The sequence below is a fragment of the Panthera uncia genome, assembly GCF_023721935.1.
Source record: "Panthera uncia isolate 11264 chromosome B2 unlocalized genomic scaffold, Puncia_PCG_1.0 HiC_scaffold_24, whole genome shotgun sequence".
In the NCBI taxonomy this organism is placed as follows: Eukaryota; Metazoa; Chordata; class Mammalia; order Carnivora; family Felidae; genus Panthera; species Panthera uncia.
This window is the reverse complement of record NW_026057580.1, coordinates 49,884,144-49,903,932: the sequence shown is the minus strand read 5'-3', so window position 1 is coordinate 49,903,932 and position 19,789 is coordinate 49,884,144. Positions and strand designations below refer to the sequence as shown.

At 41.6% G+C, this 19,789-nt stretch overlaps 1 protein-coding gene across 1 annotated transcript in view; it reads right to left on the bottom strand.

Annotated features, from left to right (window-relative positions):
* The window catches only part of ANKRD6 (ankyrin repeat domain 6), an 82,251-nt gene extending 63,193 nt beyond the window's left edge, over positions 1 to 19,058 (bottom strand). Inside the window, exon 1 of the mRNA XM_049652907.1 lies at positions 18,939 to 19,058. Within this exon, the coding sequence (XP_049508864.1) occupies positions 18,939 to 19,058 (120 nt within the window). The remainder of the gene's footprint in view (positions 1 to 18,938) is intronic.
* Between the last annotated feature and the right edge of the window lie 731 nt (positions 19,059 to 19,789).

Here is a 19,789-nt window from a genome sequence, read left to right as displayed (position 1 = left end):
TGAACCCAAGGCAGTCTGGTTCCCATATCCATGCTCACACCCTCTACACTACACAGCCTTGGTACGGAATTTCGAAGTTGCTACAAACCTCCAGGAATGGTATGTACGTGGCATGGGAAGGGGTTGGGGGAGAGTCGGTGGTAGAAAAGTCCCTTTGGTCTAACCCCCTCCCACAGGACAGCCTCGTTCTTTGTGTGTGTTGAGGGGGAGGGGGAGCAGGAAGGGATGGCTAGGGCTAATGCTGGAAAGAGCAGGGATAGTGCAGGCACTGGAAAAAGGGGCAGGCAGTGCCCTGAGCGTAGGACTCAGAGCCACACAGGGCTAATTCCCTCCCAGGTCAGCTTCTATGCTTAATTGGCCTTGACCCAGTTACTTCAAGTTCAGCAAGTCCCTTTCCTTACTAGTATGCCAGGGACAAGAGCACACAGCTGTTGGGAGCAATTCACTGAGACAGTATTTGCGGAGCAGCGGTCCAGTGCTGCTACAAGCACTCAAACACAACTTCAATCGACTTGACTTTGCTTGGCAAATTACTAAAGTTAACATATGCTTATTTTAATAAGTGGAATGATACAATGCGAGAACCTATAAAACAAAGCTAATCATCTTCAGCACCAGGTAACCAACAGGAGCAGTCTCCTGTGTTCCCTGCTCAAGCAAGTACAAGCATGTTCACCTAGAGAAGTGGATTTGTTTTTCAACCAAAATACATCATACTGTACCCATTACTTGCTACCTGCCTTCTTCACTTATCAATGGATATAAGTGGTCAACATAAGTTCTAACTCCCCAATTTCTTCGTGCATGAATATATGTGTGTATATATATATATATATATATATGCAAATTGACACAAATGAGATCTATATGACACTGTATACATTTGCATATTATCTTTGGTTCTCATTTTTGTCTTGCTTCCGGGCCCTCCTTCCCTACCTCCACAATCAGCCCCATGTGGCCACCCCCAGAGTTTTCTGCCTGCTCACTCTGCAGTGAACTCTGGGGGCACACTCTCTGAACAAGCTCCTTGAGGCCATGATCTGTACTTCTTAATCATCTAAATCCCTATGTTATTACTCAGGGGTAGTGGTAGAAATCAAATGGAGTTCTGGTAAGCATTACTTTTATGAATAAAACCATTTTTCTTCTTCACTAAAGTTGCATCAAATAACCTTTGTCTGGTTGCTTTGGGAGGGAACAAAAGCTGCAGTGAAACATCCCAAGGACCTGAAAGCTCGATAAAAAGACACTTTGCCTGTGGATTCCTAGAGGCTCATGACTCTTACTACACGGTCGGCGCTTGGCATTAAGGAGAAGTACAGAGGGTTTATTCAGACAAAAAAAAAACCTACTGGCATTGAGGTAACAAAACTAAGTTGTGTGTAAAGATTTTTAGCTAAAATGTGAGGTGACTATGGAGAGAAAAACAAAGCTTTCTTGCAAAGAAAAAAAATTCCACTTTCTGTTTTAATGCCAAATATGTCAGGCAGTATCTATGTGTGGGGCAACTAGAAAGGCACAGAGGAGAGAGAAAATTAGGAGGCAGACAGGGCCACAATAGGTCACTGGGAGCATGTGTAGGCAGAGGCATGTGAAGGAGTAAAAAGAAGGGAGGGTGGCTTGGGCTTCCGCTTGAGACTGGGCAAATATGTGCATCCATTGGCAAAGAGACGTGGAAAGAGGATTGGGTTTCAGGAGGGGCATAGGGACGGTGCTGGGTATTCAGATGTGATGTAGCTGTGAAGTACCCATGGGATCACTTTATCTGGGATCACTCAGATAAAGATGCCCATCAGGGTAGCTTGGCAAGTCAATCAGGAGATACAGCTGAACTGGTGCCTGGCCAGAGCTGGTAAGTCAAGGCAGGTGTGCAGAGTAAGAGCAGATGAGGGCTGAGAGCCCCAAGGAAAGCCAGCTCCAGAGGCAGAGATGGCGAAAGGAGGTGGATGAGGCCGCGTCAGAGAAGAAAACCAGAGGCAGAGCATCAGGGGGGCAAGGAAGCTTCATGGAGGGGAGGGTGGGCAACATGCCAACTCTAGCCCATCTCCCCAAAATAAACAGACTTTTTTTTCCCTGTCTTGTTCACTGGTGTAAAGCAGGTGCTCAATTAATATTTGCTGGATAGGTGAGGTGACAGGTGACCAGTGGCACAGAGGTGAGGGGGGTGAGGAGCCAAATTACTGGGAGGTCCTGAGCCTCCAATTCTAACAGCCAATATACTCCAGGGACACATCTGATTTCACAGGATACCCACTGTTCATGTCAGGTTACCTGATCTAACTGAAAATGTGTTGGTCAATACAACATGAAAAATAATTGGTCTAAATATGAGAATTATGCAAATGGCTAATCAGAGTTTTTAGTAAGCTTCTTAAAACATGAATTTTAAATGTTTGTATGTAGTTTCCACACCAATTCCCTGCTCCCAATCCCATTAACTCTGAGGACTTGTCCTGTGCACAATTCCACCCCTACATGATGGATAAGGCATCACAGCAACACACTATTAGCTACTAAGTAAAGTCCCTGTGAAAACAGAAGAGACTGCACTTGTCTGAGCCCTGGTGTAATAAAGAGGACATCTGCATGAGAGCCAGGAGATCCAGGCTCTGGTCCCAGCTCTGGCACTTTCTAGCTTGTCCAGTCACTCCCCTTTTATGGCCTTCCATTTCCTCACAACTCTAAAAGAAAAATCTGTGGGGTGTGTGTGTGTGTGTGTGTGTGTGTATGTACGTGTATGTATACATACACAGGGTTCTGGGGCTGAGCAACACGTATGTGAAAATAATTTGGAAAGTGTAAAGTGTGACACCATATGCAATACAATTATTGGGATACTGGCTTATTAAAGTGCCTGTATATGGAGCGCCTGGGTGGCTCAATCGTTTAATGATCTGACTCTTGGTTTCGGCTTAGGTCAAGATCTCACAGTTCGTGGAACTGAACACCGTGTCGGGCTCTGCACTGACAGCATGGAGCCTGCCTAGGATTCCCTCTGTCCTCTCTCTCTACCTCTCCCTCCCCACCATTACTCTCTCTCTCTCTCCCAAAATAAATAAATAAATATTTAAAAAAATAATCAAGTACCTATGCATACGAGGTCCCAGGCAGGAAAACATTTGCAGATTGTATCTACCGTGTGCAAGATGCCAAGGAAGATAATCTAACAAGAAGTAGTTCACAGCGAGTTCACAATCCAAAATTATAAACCCACAGTTGCAGCATGCTGGGTCAGAGCAAGGATTCTGGAGCCAGATGGCCAGGATTTGAATCCCAACCCTGACACTTTCTAACTGAAACTCTGGATGGGTTAGTTACCTAACCTCTTCTTACCTGTTTCTTCATCTGTATAATGAGCTGAGGTTTAGAATATTTAATCACTGAATAGCTCTTGCAAGAGTACCAGGCACCTCATAAGCACTATCTAAGTGCAAGCAGTCTACACTCAACATTATTCCCCTCATTCAATGTACACGGGGCTTACTGTGTGAATACTGTGCTGGGCACTGCAGATTTTGTGCCCACTGAGATTTTATAACTGTGGCAACTCATGTTCTCATACTTAATCTTTATGGAAGCCCTTTAAGTTTGGGGAGAAATTTGGGGTGCCTGATTGGCTCAGTGGGTAGAGTATGTGACACTTGATCTTGGGGTTGTAAGTTCGAGCCCCGCATTAGGTTTAGAGATTACCTAAAAATAAAATCTGAAAAAAAAAGTTTGGGGCAGAATTTGAAATTCATGAAGTAAAGAGATTTGCCTTACATCAGTGGCTCTTAGTCAGGAGACTAGTCAGGGGACGTTTAGCAATTTCTGGAAACATTTTTGGTTGTCACAACTAGGGAGAAGCATCTTTTTTTTTTTTTTAATATATGAAATTTATTGTCAAATTGGTTTCCATACAACACCCAGTGCTCATCCCAAAAGGTGCCCTCCTCAATACCCATCACCAACCCTCCCCTCCCTCCCACCCCCCATCAACCCTCAGTTTGTTCTCAGTTTTTAACAGTCTCTTGTGCTTTGGCTCTCTCCCACTCTAACCTCTTTTTTTTTTTTTTTCCTTCCCCTCCCCCATGGGTTTTTGTTAAGTTTCTCAGGATCCACATAAGAGTGAAACCATATGGTATCTGTCTTTCTCTGTATGGCTTATTTCACTTAGCATCACACTCTCCAGTTCTATCCACGTTGCTACAAAAGGCTATATTTCCTTCCTTCTCATTGCCATGTAGTATTCCATTGTGTATATAAACCACAATTTCTTTATCCATTCATCAGTTGATGGACATTTAGGCTCTTTCCATAATTTGGCTATTGTTGAGAGTGCTGCTACAAACATTGGGGTACAAGTGCCCCTATGCATCAGTACTCCTGTATCCCTTGGATAAATTCCTAGCAGTGCTATTGCTGGGTCATAGGGTAGGTCTATTTTTAATTTTCTGAGGAACCTCCACACTGCTTTCCAGAGCGGCTGCACCAATTTGCATTCCCACCAACAGTGTAGGGAGAAGCATCTAATGAGTAGAAGCCAGAGCTGCTGCCCCTCTCGCTCCTCTCTTCCCTCCCACTCCTGGGAAAGAGAGAAGCCACCACTGCGGGTGGGTAGAGAAGCACTCAGCACCTCCGGGAGGGGACTGCGCCCGCCCCTTCTGAACCTCTGAGTATGGCTGGACCAGGCGATGGGGCCAGCGGGCAGCCGAAGGTGCGCAACAGGGCCGGCGGGTGGCCGTCCTTGACCTTCGGTCTAGTGGCCCAGCAGAACCCCTGGAAGCCCTGTGGTGAGGCCAAAGATTGTACAGAAACAGCTTAAGACCACTCAGTGGTCATTACTACCCATTCAGTGGCCTGAGCAGTGGGAGCTGCACCCCAGTCTTCAGCTGGGTGCTGAGCACTCCAGTCTGCGGTGGGGAATTGCTGAAAAGGCACAGAGGGACATGCCTACCTGCAGAGCAGGTCTGGGACCACAGGTGGAGTAGCCATGAACTCGGGAGCTGGAGTAGTCTGTTCACCCTAAAATTCTTCCTTGATTTAGATGGCAGAGAAGTGGGGGGATCCATACATCCCGTGTCTCTCAAACAAAGAAGTGTAGAAGCCAAAGGACTTTGAACACCAGAGCCTGGGAGGAAAAGAGACTGCATCTACTAGGAAGAAAATGGGAAAGCTGGAAAAAAGATAGGGCTACTCCAAGGAACAAATCAAAGCATACCTGGTAGAGGGTACAAAATATTACTATGAGTAGGGTAATAAAATAACCAAAGTCACAACAACAGAGAGCAAGTAACAAGCCCCGAAAAAATACCTCCTGAAAGGCCAGACCCTGGACAATGTATGACCCTCCTTTAGTATAGCAGTGCTTGCAGGTGCAGAGCACACAAGCTTTTAAAATGCATAAGGGACAGAAAACTAGCCAAAATGATGAAACAGAAGAGTTCTCCTCAAAAGAAACTCCAGGAAGTAGCAACAGCTAACGAACTGATCAAAACCAATTTAAGCAATATAACAGGACAAGAATTTAGAATAATAGTCATAAAATCAATCGCTTGGCTTGAAAAAAGCATAGAGAACAGCAGAGAATCTATCGCTAGACATCAAGGGACTAAAAAATAGTCGTGATGAATTAAAAAATGCTATAAATGAGGTGCAAAATAAAATGGAGGCAGCCATAGCATGGACTGAAGAGGCAGAGGCGAGAATAGGTGAATTATAAGATAAAATTATGGAAAAAGAGGAAGCTGAGAAAAAGAGAGATAAAAAAAGTCCAGGAGTACAAGGGGAAAATAGAGAACTAAGCTGATGCAATCAAATGGAACAATATCCATATCATAGGAATTCTAGAAGAACAAGAAGAGAGAGAGAAAGGGGCTGGAGGTGTACTTGAACAAATCACAGCTGAGAGCTTCCCTGATCTGGGGAAGGAAACAGGCATTGAAATCCAAGAGGCACAGAGAACTCCCTTCAGATGTAACTTGAATCGATCTTCTGCATGAAGTGAAATTGGCAAATTTCAGAGAGAATTCTGAAAGCAGCTAGGGATAAACAGGCCCTAACATACAAAGGTAGACACATAAGGGTAGTAGCAGACCTATTTACTGAACCTTGGCAGGCCAGAAGGGAGTGGTAGGTAATCTTCAATGTGATGAACAGAAAAAATATGCAGCCAAGAATCCTTTATCCAGCAACTCTGTCATTCAGAATAGAAGGACAGATAAAAGTTTTCTGAAACAAGCAAAAACTGAAGGAATTCATCACCACTAAACCAGCCTTACCAGAGATCCTAAGGGGGACTCTGTGACTGAAATGTTGCAAGGACCACAAAGAACCAGAGACATCATTACAAGCATGAAACCTACAGACATCACAATGACTCTAAACCCATATCTTTCAACAGTAACACTGAATGTAAATGGACTAAATGCTCCAACCAGAAGACACAGGGTATCAGCATGGATAAAAAAAACAAGACCCATCTATTTGCTGTCTACAAGAGACTCATTTTAGACCTGAGGACACCTTCAGATTGAAAGTGAGGGGATGGAGAACTATCATGCTATTGGAAGTCAAAAGAAAGCTGGAGTAGCCATACTTATATCAGACAAACTAGACTTTAAATTAAAGGCTGTAACAAGAGATGAAGAAGGGCATTATATAATAATTACAGGGTCTATCCATCAGGAAGAGCTAACAATTATACATGTCTATGAGCTGAATATGGAAGCCCCCAAATATATAAAACAATCACAAACATAAGCAACCTTATTGATAAGAATGTGGTAATTGCAGGAGACTTTAATACTCCACTTACAACAATGGATAGATCATCTAGACACAGGATCAATAAGGAAACAAGGGCCCTGAATGATACATTGGATCAGATGGACTTGACAGATATATTTAGAACTCTGCATCCCAAAGCAACAGAATATACTTTCTTGTCAAGTGCACATGGAACATTCTCCAAGATAGACCACATACTGGGTCACAAAACAGCCCATCATAAGTATAAAAGAATTGAGATCATACCATGCATACTTTCAGACCACAATGCTATGAAACTTGAAATCAACCACAGGAAAAAGTCTGAAAAACCTCCAAAAGCATGGAGGTTAAAGAGCACCCTACTAAAGAATGAATGGGTCAACCAGGCAATTAGAGAAGAAATTAAAAAATATATGGAAACAAATGAAAATGAAAATACAATAATCCAAATGCTTTGGGATGCAGCGAAGGCAGTCCTGAGAGGAAAATACATTGCAATCCAGGCCTATCTCAAGAAACAGGAAAAATCCCAAATACAAAATCCAACGGCACACCTAAAAGAAATAGAAGCAGAACGGCAAAGACACCCCAAGCCCGGCAGAAGAAGAGAAATAATAAAGATCAGAGCAGAAATAAACAATATAGAATCTAAAAAAACTGGAGAGCAGATCAATGAAACCAAGAGTTGGTTTTTTGAAAAAATAAACAAAATTGACAAACCTCTAGCCAGGCTTCTCAAAAAGAAGAGGGAGATGGCCCAAATAGATAAAATCATGAATGAAAATGGAATTATTACAACCAATCTCTCAGAAATACAAGCAATTATCAGGGAATACTATGAAAAATTATATGCCAACAAACTAGACAACCTGGAAGAAATGGACAAATTCCTAAGCACCCACACACTTCCAAAATTCAAACAGGAAGAGATAGAAAACTTGAACAGACCCATAACTAGTGAAGAAATTGAATCAGTTATCAAAAAACTCCCAACAAATAAGAGTCCAGGACCAGATGGCTTCCCTGGGGAATTCAACCAGACATTTAAAGCCGAGATAATACCTATCCTTCTCAAGCTGTTCCAAAAAATAGAAAGTGAAGAAAAACTCCCAGACTCATTCTATGAAGCCAGCATTACTTTGACTCCCAAACCAGACAGAGACCCAGCAAAAAAAAGAGAGAACTACAGGCCAATATCCCTGATGAATATGGATGCAAAAATTCTCAACAAGATACTAGCAAATCAAATTCAACAGCATATAAAAAGAATTATTCATCATGATCAAGTGGAATTCATTGCTGGGCTGCAGGGCTGGTTCAATATTCTCAAATCAATCAATGTGATACATCACATTAATAAAAGAAAACATAAGAACCATATGATCCTGTCAATCAATGCAGAAAAAGCATTTGACAAAATTCAGCATCCTTTCTTAATAAAAACACTTGAGAAAGTCGGGATAGAAGGAACATACTCAAACATCATAAAAACCATTTATGAAAAGCCCACAGCTAATATCATCCCCAATGGGGAAAAACTAAGAGCTTTCCCCCGGAGATCAGGAACATGACAGGGATATCCACTCTTACCGCTGTTGTTCAACATAGTGTTGGAAGTTCTAGCATCAGCAATCAGACAACAAAAGGAAATCAAAGGCATCAAAATTGACAAAGATGAAGTCAAGCTTTCACTTTTTGCAGATGACATGATAATCTACATGGAAAACCTGACACACTCCACCAAAAGTCTGCTAGAACTGATACATGAGTTCTGCAAAGTCAAGGGATACAAAATTAATGTACAGAAATCAGTTGCATTCTTATACGCTAATAATGAAGCAACAGAAAGACAAATAAAGAAACTGATCCCATTCACAATTGCACCAAGAAGCATAAAATACCCAGGGATAAACCTAGATGTAAAAGATGTAAAAGGTCTGTATGCTGAAAACTATAGAAAGCTTATGAAGGAAATTGAAGAAGATACAAAGAAATGGAAAAACATTCCATGCTCATGGATTGGAAGAATAAATATTGTTAAAATGTCAATACTACCCAAAGCAATCTACACATTCAATGCAATCCCAATCAAAATTGCACCAGCATTCTTCCCAAAGCTAGAACAAGCAATCTTAAAATTTGTATGGAGCCACAAAAAACCCCGAATAGCCAAAGTAATATTGAAGAAGAAGACCAAAGCGGGAGGCATCACAATCCCAGACTTTGGCCTCTACTACAAAGCTGTAATCATCAAGACAGCATGGCATTGGCACAAAAACAGACACATAGACCAATGGAATAGAATAGAGACTCCAGAATTGGACCCACAGATGTATGGCCAACTAATCTTTGACAAAGCAGGAAAGAATATCCAATGGAAAAATGACAGTCTCTTTAACAAATGGTGCTGGGAGAACTGGACAGCAACATGCAGAAGAATGAAACTAGACCACTTTCTTACACCATTCACAAAAATAAATTCAAAATGGATGAAGGACCTAAATGGGAGACAGGAAACCATCAAAACCCTAGAGGAGAAAGCAAGAAAAAACCTCTCTGACCTCAGCCGCAGCAATTTCTTACTCAACACATCTCCAAAGGCAAGGGAATTAAAAGCAAAAATGAACTATTGGGACCTCATGAAGATAAAACTTCTGCACTGCAAAGGAAACAATCAACAAAACTAAAAGGTAACTGATGGAATGGGAGAAGATATTTGCAAACGACATATTGGACAAAGGGCAAGTATCCAAAATCTATAAAGAACTCACCAAACTCCACACCCGAAAAACAAATAAGCCAGTGAAGAAATGGGCAGAAAACATGGATAGACACTTCTCTAAAGAAGACATCTGGATGGCCAACAGGCACATGAAAAGATGCTCAACGTCGCTCCTCATCAGGGAAATACAAATTAAAACCATACTGAGATATCACCTCATGCCAGTCAGAGTGGCTAAAATGAACAAATCAGGAGACTATAGATGTTGGCGAGGATGTGGAGAAACGGGAACCCTCTTGCACTGTTGGTGTGAATGCAAACTGGTGCAGCCGCTTTGGAAAACAGTGTGGAGGTTGCTCAAAAAATTAAACATAGATCTATCCTATGACCCAATAAATAGCTAGGAATTTACCCAAGGGATACAGGAGTGCTGATGCATAGGGGCACTTGTACCCCAATGTTTATAGCAGCACTTTCAACAATAGCCAAATTATGGAAAGAGCCTAAATGTCCATCAACTGATGAATGGATAAAGAAGTTGTGGTTTATATATACAATGGAATACTACTTGGCAATGAGAAAGAAAGAAGGAAATATAGCCTTTTGTAGCAACGTGGATGGCGCTGGAGAGTGTTATGCTAAGTGAAGTAAGTCATACAGAGAAAGACAGATACCATATGTTTTCACTCTTCTGTGGATCCTGAGAAACTTAACAGAAGACCATGGGGGAGGGGAAGGGGAAAAAAAAGTTACAGAGAGGGAAGGAGGCAAACCATAAGAGACTTTTAAAAACTGAGAATAAATTGAGGGTTGAGGGGGGTGGGAGGGAGAGGAAAGTGGGTGGTGGGCATTGAGGAGGGCACCTATTGGGATGAGCACTGGGTGTTGTATGGAAACCAATTTGCCAATAAATTACATATTAAAGAAAAAATAAATAAAATTCATAGAAAAAAATAATTAAAAAAAAAAAAAAAAGAAGAAGAAGAAGCCAGAGATGCTGCCAAACATTCTACCATGCATAGGGCCAATTCCCTCAACAAAGAACCGTGTGACCCAAAATGTCAATAATACAGAAGTCAAGAAACCCTGGCCACATTAACAAGTAGTTAATAAGCAGTGGAGCCTGTACCAAGGTCTTTGGATTCCAAATCCATTGCTTTTCTTCTATGCAAAACACACAGAAATGTGGGAGATAAACTCAGACCCAGGTCAGAGTGATAGTCTGGTGGGGGGTTCGGAGTAGTCACAGATACAGAAGTATCCAATTATTAGAGACACAGAGTGAAGGGGTAGCATTTCATCGGTTGAAAAGAGACAGAGTTCCATGCAGGATACTTCTCTGAGTGCAATCCCTGAGCCAGATTCTGAATGAGTAGACCTTACAGGGGCAGAGTGGGTGCATAAGGCCTTGAAAGAGGTCTTGCAAGGAAGAATCTATAAACTGAGTTTCCCAGGCAACACTGTGAGCTCAAAGACAATAAAATATTGCCCTCAAGGTTCTGAGGCAAAACAATTCTCGGCCTAGGTTTTATACCAAACTGTCACTTAAGTGATTAGAATAAAGATATATTTTCAGACATGCAGACTCTCAAAACATTTATCTTCCTGTTCTCTTTCTTCAGAAGTTACCAGTGACCATGCACCACCAAAGGGAGGGTGATGTGGGTTGTGGCAAATGGGATCTAACACAGGGGAGAGGTGAATGGAATTCTCAGGATGACTCTGTTCAAGTAGAACTAGAGAGCAACCCAGATCAAACTGGAATGGAGAGATGGATGACTCCAGAAGGGATATCTATCTCAAGGGAAAGAATAAAACTGATAAGTACATGATGGGATTAATCATGGAAAATTGTACTAAGAACCGTTTTACAGAATTGCTGGAGGATAGAGGGAAGACTTAATTATAAGTCTGAATAAAACTAAACAAATAAAAAATCAAGGCAATTATCAAGTCCAGGAAAAACAGCAAGTTATATAAAAATGGAAATGTAATTAATTATAGTACAACTCTTGGCTCACCAATGAACAGCAATTACATAATCACAGTAATCACGAATCTGCTCAAAAACTGTGATATAACAAGATTGAGACAGTGTGGAAGAGCAAGGGGCAATAGATTATGTCTAACACTGATCAATCTTGGGGTGCCTGGGTGGCTCAGTCAGTTGAGCATCTGACTCTTGATTTCAGCTCAGGTCATGTTCTCACAGCCATGAGATCAAGCCCTGTGTCAGGCTCTGTGCTGAGTGTGAAGTCTGCTTGGGATTCTCTCCCCCTCTCTCTCTGCTCCTTGCCTCCTCGTGCATGTGCACACACACATGCTCTCTCTCAAAATAAATAAATAAACATTAAAAAAAATAAAGTTGATCGATCTCTCCCATGCATTCATTCTCAAGAAGATATAAGTGCTGTGTCATTCAACACAGTAGCCAACAGTCACATGTGGCATTCAAATTTTAATTAAAATTAAATTTGAAATTAAGCCACACTAGCCACATTCTAGGTACTCAATAGCCATGTGTTGCTAACCTAAATATAGACAGACATAGAACAGCACAAATATAGAACATTTCACTATCATAGAAAATTCTGTTGGACAGTGCTGTACTAGGGGGTGTACCACATCAAACCAAGGGAGTAAACCAAGAAAGAAAAAGACACTGAGGTCCAAAACCAAATCAACATATACAAAAATGGTAAGCGGAATCCCTAGGATAATAGTGAAGAGTGATATCTGTCAGAAGGCCTGAAGGGCCACCAGTCCAGACTAAAATAGGGGAGGGGTCTCCAGAGAACATCTCTGCAAAGAGACTCAGTGGAGAGATTTATCTAACACATCTGAACATCCAGAGAGAAGATCAGGAACTGGGGAAGAATTTGGGGATGACTTGTTATATGTGCACACAAAACCAAGGGAACAAACATGGGATAATTATTAACATCATAGTAAGGAAATTACTACCAAAAAAAAAAACAAAACAGGAAACATAATGATACTACTACATGGCTCAGCTATAAATAAACTTGTTAAATTAATGTAAAGACCAAATGCTGATGTCACCTAAGTAATGACACAACTATATTATGATGGTAGAAACTGTATCTGAGAGCAGGGTAGAGGAAGAAAGCTATATCTTAAAGCATCGGTTTTTATATTAAGTCAGCGGATGACGCCTAAAATGGAAAAATCAAAATCAAGCAATGTCAGGACATCATTTACAAATGTAAACACTAAAAGAAACTACCAAAAGACTTGCATGTAGTTGCCTATGGAGACTCAGAAATGGAAGACAAACATAGTAAAAATACTTGACACTTTATGTGTAGGTGTAACATAAAAATTAAAGTAATACCTAAACTGCTTTTTGTTTGTTTTTGTTCTAATTCCAGTTAGTTAACATTCAGTGCGATATTAGTTTCAGATGTATGAGATAGTGATTCAGCACTTCCATACAGCACCCAACAAGTAATCCCTATCACTTATTTAACCCATCTCCCAACCCCTTCCCTCTGGTAACCATCGGTTTGTACTCTATAATTAAGAGTCTGTTTCTTGGTTTCTCTCTCTCTCTCTCTCTCTCTGTCTCACTCTCTCTTTCACTTTGCTTGTTTGAATTGTTTCATTAATTCCACATGAGTGAAATCATATGGTATTTCTCCTTCTCTGACTGACTTGTTTCACTTAGCAGATACTCTCTAGCTCCATCCATGTTGTCACAAATGGCAAGATTTAGTTCTTTTTTATGGCTGAATAATATTCTGTTCCAGAATATATAAAACACCTTCTTTATCCATTCACCTATCAATGGATACTTGGGCTGCTTCCATATCTTGGTTATTGGAAATAATACTGCTATAAACATAGGGGTGAATGTATCCCTTTTAATTAGTGTTTTTCTTTTTTTAATTTTAACTTTATTTAAAAACTTTTTAAAGTTTATTTATTTAGTTTGAGAGAGCGAGCACAAAAGCACAAGAGCAACAGGAGCAGAGAGAGAGGGAGAGAGAATTACAAGCAGTCTCTTTTGATGTAGTCCCAATAGTTTATTTTTGCTTGTTTCCCTTGCCCCAGGAGACATATCTAGAAAGAAGTTGCTATGGCCACTGTCAGAGAAGTTACTGCTTGCAGTCTTATCTAGGATTTTTATACTATCAGGTCTCACATTTAGGTCTTTAATCCATGTTGAATTTATTTTTGTGTATGGTAAGAAAATGGTTTCATTCTTTTGCATGTAGCTGTCCAGTTTTCCCAGCACCATTTGTTGAAAAGACTTTTTCCCATTGCATATCTTCCCTTCTTTGTTGAAGATTAATTGACCATATAATTTTGGATTTATTTCTGGATTTCTATTCTGTTCCATTGGTTTATGTGTATATTTTTGTGCTGGTACCATACTGTTTTGATTACCGCAGCTTTGTAATATAATTTGAAGTCTGGAATTGTGATGCCTCTGGCTTTGCTTTTCTTTTTCAAGATTGCTATAGCAGCTATTTGGGATCTTTTGTGGTTCCATACACATTTTAGGATTGTTTATTCTAGTTCTGTGAAAAATGCTGTTGGTATTTTGATAAGGATTGCATTGAATGTGTACATTGCTTTTGGTAGTATGGGCATTTTAACAATATTTTTTCTTCCAATCCATGAGCATGAATGTGTTTCCATTTCTTTGTGTAGCCTTCAATTTCTTTCATCAGTGTTTAATAGTTTTCAGAGTACAGGTCTTTCACCTCTTTTGGTTAGGTTTATTCCTAGGTATTTTATTATTTTTGGTACAATTGTAAATCAGATTGTTTTCTTAATTTCTCTTTCTGCTGCTTCATTATTGGTGTACAGAAATGAAATAGGGGCACCTGAGTGGCTCAGTCAGTTAAGTAAGCGACTCTTGATTTCGGCTCAGGTTGTGACCGTTCGTGAGATTGAGCCCTGTGTCAGGCTCCACACTGACAGCATGGAACCTGCCTAGGATTCTCTCTCACCCTCTCTCTCTGCCCATCCCTCCCTCTCTCTCTCAAAATAAATAAATAAACTTAAAAAAAAAGAAATGAAACAGATTTCTGTAGATTGATTTTGTATCCTGCGGCCTTATTGAATTTATCAATTCTAGCAGTTTTTTGGGGGACTAAACACTAAAGGTTTTCTATAGAGAGTATCATGTCATCTGCAAAGAGTGAAAGTTTTACTTCTTCCTTACCAACCCCAAGGCCTATTTCCCCCCTTGTCTGACTGCTGTGGCTAGGACTTCCAGTACTATGTGGAATAAAAGTGTTGAGAGTGGGCATCCTAATCTTGTTCCTGACCTTAGGGGAAAACCTCTCACTTATTCCCCATTAAGGATGATTTTCACTGTAAGTTTTTCATAAATGGCCTTTAATACGTTGAAGTTTGTTCCCTCTAAACCTACTTTATTGAGGGTTTTTATCATGAATGGATGTTGTACTTTGTCTAAACTTTTTTAAATGAAAAATTAAGCTGATTAATCAACTTAGCAGTATATGCATATTCATTATAGAAATATGGAGATAAATGCCAGCAGGAAAACAGCTAAGAGATCTGAGAGTTTGTTCTTTTGGGGAGCAGAGTCGAGGGGTGGGCAGGAGACAGCTCTTTCTGTTAAATGCCTTCCAACAGTATTTGAACTTATACTTTTAAACCTCCTATGTGCCTGCATTACTTTGAAAAAGAGAACTATTAAAGAACAAATGATGTAAAAAAATAAAAAAGATAGGCAACAACAAGCATTGGCAAGGATACAGAGAAACTGGAACCCTTAAACACTGCAATGGGAATGTAAAATGGTACAACCACCCTGAAAAATAGTTTGGCAGTTCCTTAAAATGCTAAGCACAGAATTATCGTTTATTCCATCAATTCCACTCCTGGGTATTTACTAAAGAGAAATGAAAACACGTCCACACAAAAACCGTACACCGGCATTCACAGCAGCATTATTCATAATAGTTCCAAGCTGGAAACAACCCAAAACATCCACCAACTGATGACTAGGTAAACAAAATGTGGCGTATCCATACAATGAGATATTATTCTGCAATAAAAGAGAATGACATACTGATGTAGGCTATAACATAGATCGACTCTGAAAACATTAGGCTAAGTGAAAAAAGTCAGACACAAAAGGCTACATACTATATGATTCCATTTATGGGAAATGTCCAGAAAACAGATATTTAAATTTTTTTAGGTTTATTTATTTATTTTGAGAGAGACAGAGAAAGCATGAGTAGGGGAGGGGCAGAGAGAAAGAGGATGAGAGAGAATCCGAAGCAGGCTCTGCACCATCACTGCACAGCCCGATGCAGGGTTCAAAGCCATGAAACCACACAATCATGACCCGAGCCAAAACCGAGAGTCAGACGCTTAACCCACTGAGCCACCCAGGCTCCTCTAGAAAACAGATACGTAGAGACAGAAAGTAGATTAATGGTTGCCAGGAGCTGGGGGTGGGAATGGGGAATGACAGCTAATGAGTAGAAAGTTTCTTACTGGGATGATGGAAATGTTCTAAAATTAAAACACGGTGATTATTGCACAACTCTGTAAATACATCAAAAATCACTGAATTGTATACTTTAAATTTTTTTTTTTAACATTTATTTATTTTTGAGACAGAGAGAGACAGAGCATGAATGGGGGAGGGGCAGAGAGAGAGGGAGACACAGAATCGGAAGCAGGCTCCAGGCTCTGAGCCATCAGCCCAGAGCCCGACGCGGGGCTTGAACTCACAGACCGTGAGATCATGACCTGAGCCGAAGTCGGCCGCTTAACCGACTGAGCCACCCAGGCGCCCCATGAATTGTATACTTTAAATGGATGAATTTTATGACATGTAAGTTATACCTCAATAAACCTGTTTTTAAAAAAAGCAAATGATGAAGTCTGTTTTAAAAAGAAAACTTTCAGGGCACCTGGACAGGTCAGTTGGTTAAGTATCTGATTCTTGATTTCAGCTGAGGTCATGATCTCACAGTTGTGAGATCGAGCTCCATGTCAGGCTCCACGCTGGGTGTGGAGCCTGCTTAAGATTCTCTCTCTCTCCCTCTCCCTCTGCCCTCCCCTGCTTGCACATTCATTCTCTCCCTCAAGAAAGAAAGAAAGTTCACGTTAGAAAGAAAAAGAAAACTTTCAGACTATGAGCTAAATGTTTATCAATAATTTGTTATTGTAACAATCCTGAAAAGATGGTATCATTAAGTCTTTTACAGTAAGGAAACTGATGCTCTAAGAAGTCAAGCAAGTGGCACAATTAGCAAACATGGCAAAGTGAAAATATGTGAGCATGCACCCTAACTACAGAGTTCATGCACCTTCTTGCAGTTGTGATTGCCCAGACCCTGAAGAGCTGTGGGCGAATCATACCAAAGCCTGAGCTATGGCTCCCTTCACCGTCAGTTCCATACAAGCTTATCACCATTTATGTGCAGGGCATTGTTAGGCCAATAGGTGACCTCTGCATAGCCCAATATTTTGTCAGAGACAAGCATCGTGATATTGTTTATAATAAATATATATTTGGTTTTAGTGTCCGTTCCTGGCTCACAGCTCCCCAAATCCTTGGAATTTCCTAAGTGATAAGAACAACAGGAACATCTTTTTTTACAGTAGCTGGTCTTTGTCCTCATTCCTGAAATAGCTCCAGAGACAAAAAAGTGAAACTAATGTGTTCTTCATAATAAGCCCCTTCCAACCACACCTGAATTTATGTTAATGAGGGAACTTTTAGAAAGCCCTAAGGATGCTGCTGGTTGCCAGGGCAACCAACCATAATTAGATGGTCACATTTTCAGTCCCATCCCCTGACCTCCAGGGAGAGGGGTGAGGCTGGAGGTTGAATGTCAATGAGCAATCAGCAATGAAGCCTCCATAAAAATCCAAGACAAGCCAGAAAACTTCTGGGCTGGGGAAGACATGGAAGTTCCGGTAGGGTGGTGCACTCAGAGCGCATGGAAGCTCTGTAGCCTTTTCCTCATACCTTGCCTTATGTATCTCTTCTATCTGGCTGGTCCTCAGTTACAACCTTTCACAATGAACTAGTAATTTGGTAAGCAAAATGTCTTCCTGAGTTCTGTGAGCTGCTCTAGCAGATCAGTCAAACGCAGGGGATCGGGGGATTGTGGGAACCCTTGATTCTGTGTTGGTCAGAAGCACAGGTGACAACCTGGACTTGGTGGCTGGCATCTGAAGTGGAGTGGGGGGAAATGCAGTCTTGTGGGACTGAGCCCTTAACCTGTGAGGCCTGATGCCACCTCCAGGTAGACAGTGTCGGAATTAACTGCTTGGTGGGGCCAAAAAAGCACACGTCAGAATCATAAAATGCAGAGACCGCATGTGAGTAACTGAAAATGCGTGCTGGCCAATCTGTGCCACAGGTGGTCAGACATTAGCATTTGAAAATTAAGCTTCGCTTCTCTCCACAGCTATGTGGGGTGGCCTGGAGGGTGGGCTTTGGAGCCAGACTCTGTAGGTACAAGTAGCAATTCTGCCACCCAACAGCTGAAGAACAGACCCTGAGCAAGTAACTCTCTGTGCCTCAGGCTCTCTACATCTCTACAGTGGGGATGAAAAAAAGAACCTCTTCTAGAGGACTATAAAGTCCTTAGAGCAATACTAAGTGCTCAATAAGTGTCTTCCATCAGCATTATTTCATCTATATATTTTAACTTGTCACCTAACTATGCAGCCTGACTTTCCCCACTTTTGCTACAATATCGCCCTTTAGCCAGTATGTTTTCTCATCTACCGTGGAATTATCTGTTTCCTGACCCATATGAAATGAAAGCCCAAAGAGATGGTGGCTGTCATCTGGCCCAAGTCTGTTACTGTACATATGGGAACAGTGAGGTTCTGCACAGCCGATGGGCTGCCCTGTTCCTGTACAATAATGAGATTACTGTACATTTTTTCCAATAACTTTTTATGTCCCCCAACTTCTCCAGAGACACCTCTTGTCCATTTAGCTAAAGAAGTAGGTGAGAAAAGGCCATACTGTGATTTTTTAAAGACTGTCAAATGCTAATTACAAGTCACTCCAGGGGCACCTGGATGGCTCAGTTGGTTAAGCATCTGACTTCGGCTCAGGTCATGATCTCACGGTATGTGAGTTCGAGCCTCACATCAGACTCTGTGCTGACATCTCAGAGCTTGGAGCTGCTTCAGATTCTGTGTCTCCCTCTCTCTCTCTGCTCCTCCCCCACTCTCACTCTGCCTCTCTCTCTCTTTCTCCAGAATAAACATTAAAAAAAAAATAAGTCACTCCACTTGAAAGATAGCATTGAAAACATTTTAATCCTCCTTTCTGCTTCCCAAACTGCCACCACTGGAAAAAAGAAAAAGCTAGTTCCATGAAAGCTTCAAACCAACACAAAAGTTGTACAGACAATGGTTATTAAGAGGTAGGTTTTTTCCCAGGGAATGGTTAAAGTGTTAGTTTTTTTTTTCTTGTTACCTTGGTAACTGCTACCTTGGCGCCCTTGTTGATGAGCTGAACCACATTCTCTGCTTGGCCTTTGTACGCAGCTATGAGAAGGCGTTCAGAAAGTGCAGCGACCGCATCCTGCTGGCTCATGAATTAGGAGAAAAAGAGGTTTTCAGGAAAGCAGTAGACAAGTTCCTTCAGCTCAACACGATGCCACTGGCCCGGGCAGGCACCCACGGGTAAAGACGCTCCCGATCATCAGAAGGTGCCTGTATTACTATGCCATCTTCGGGACCTAGGGATTACAAACAAAGTTGCCATCAGCACCGCTCAGCACACAGGACAGGCCACACACCTCCTCTCTCTGATTTTAGGGCATCTGCTGATCGCTCACTGCAGGGGACAGAAGCTGAGTAAAGATAGGACGAGCAGGAAGCACATACTCTGCACACCAAGCCCCTGAACTTGCTAGTAGAAGGCAGCAGATGTGCCAACCTCCCTCCCTTCTTCCTCCTTCAGGGACATTCTCCAGAGGACTATGGCCAAAACTGTGAGGTCTGCTCTGTACTTCCATCCCGGGTAGCAGAGGCCTGATATAACCCCATCAACATCACCTGGGTTCCAGGCCTGCCTTTGGCAGGTAACTGTACTGCGCATGATGACGAAGGGCCTTCTGGCCGTGTTTTGTGGGTCCACCACAGCCGACATGCTGATTCCCCTGGCAGGTGAAGATGCCCACGGACCACCCCCCACAGAGACCCTCAGGGGTGGGTTAAACCCTTGGGTGTTCCGCCAGCATTTACTGCAGATTTTTTGCTTCATCCTTGTCTCACTGGGAACAGTGCAGCTTCCTGAGTTCTGGGACAGACGAAGAACTGGGC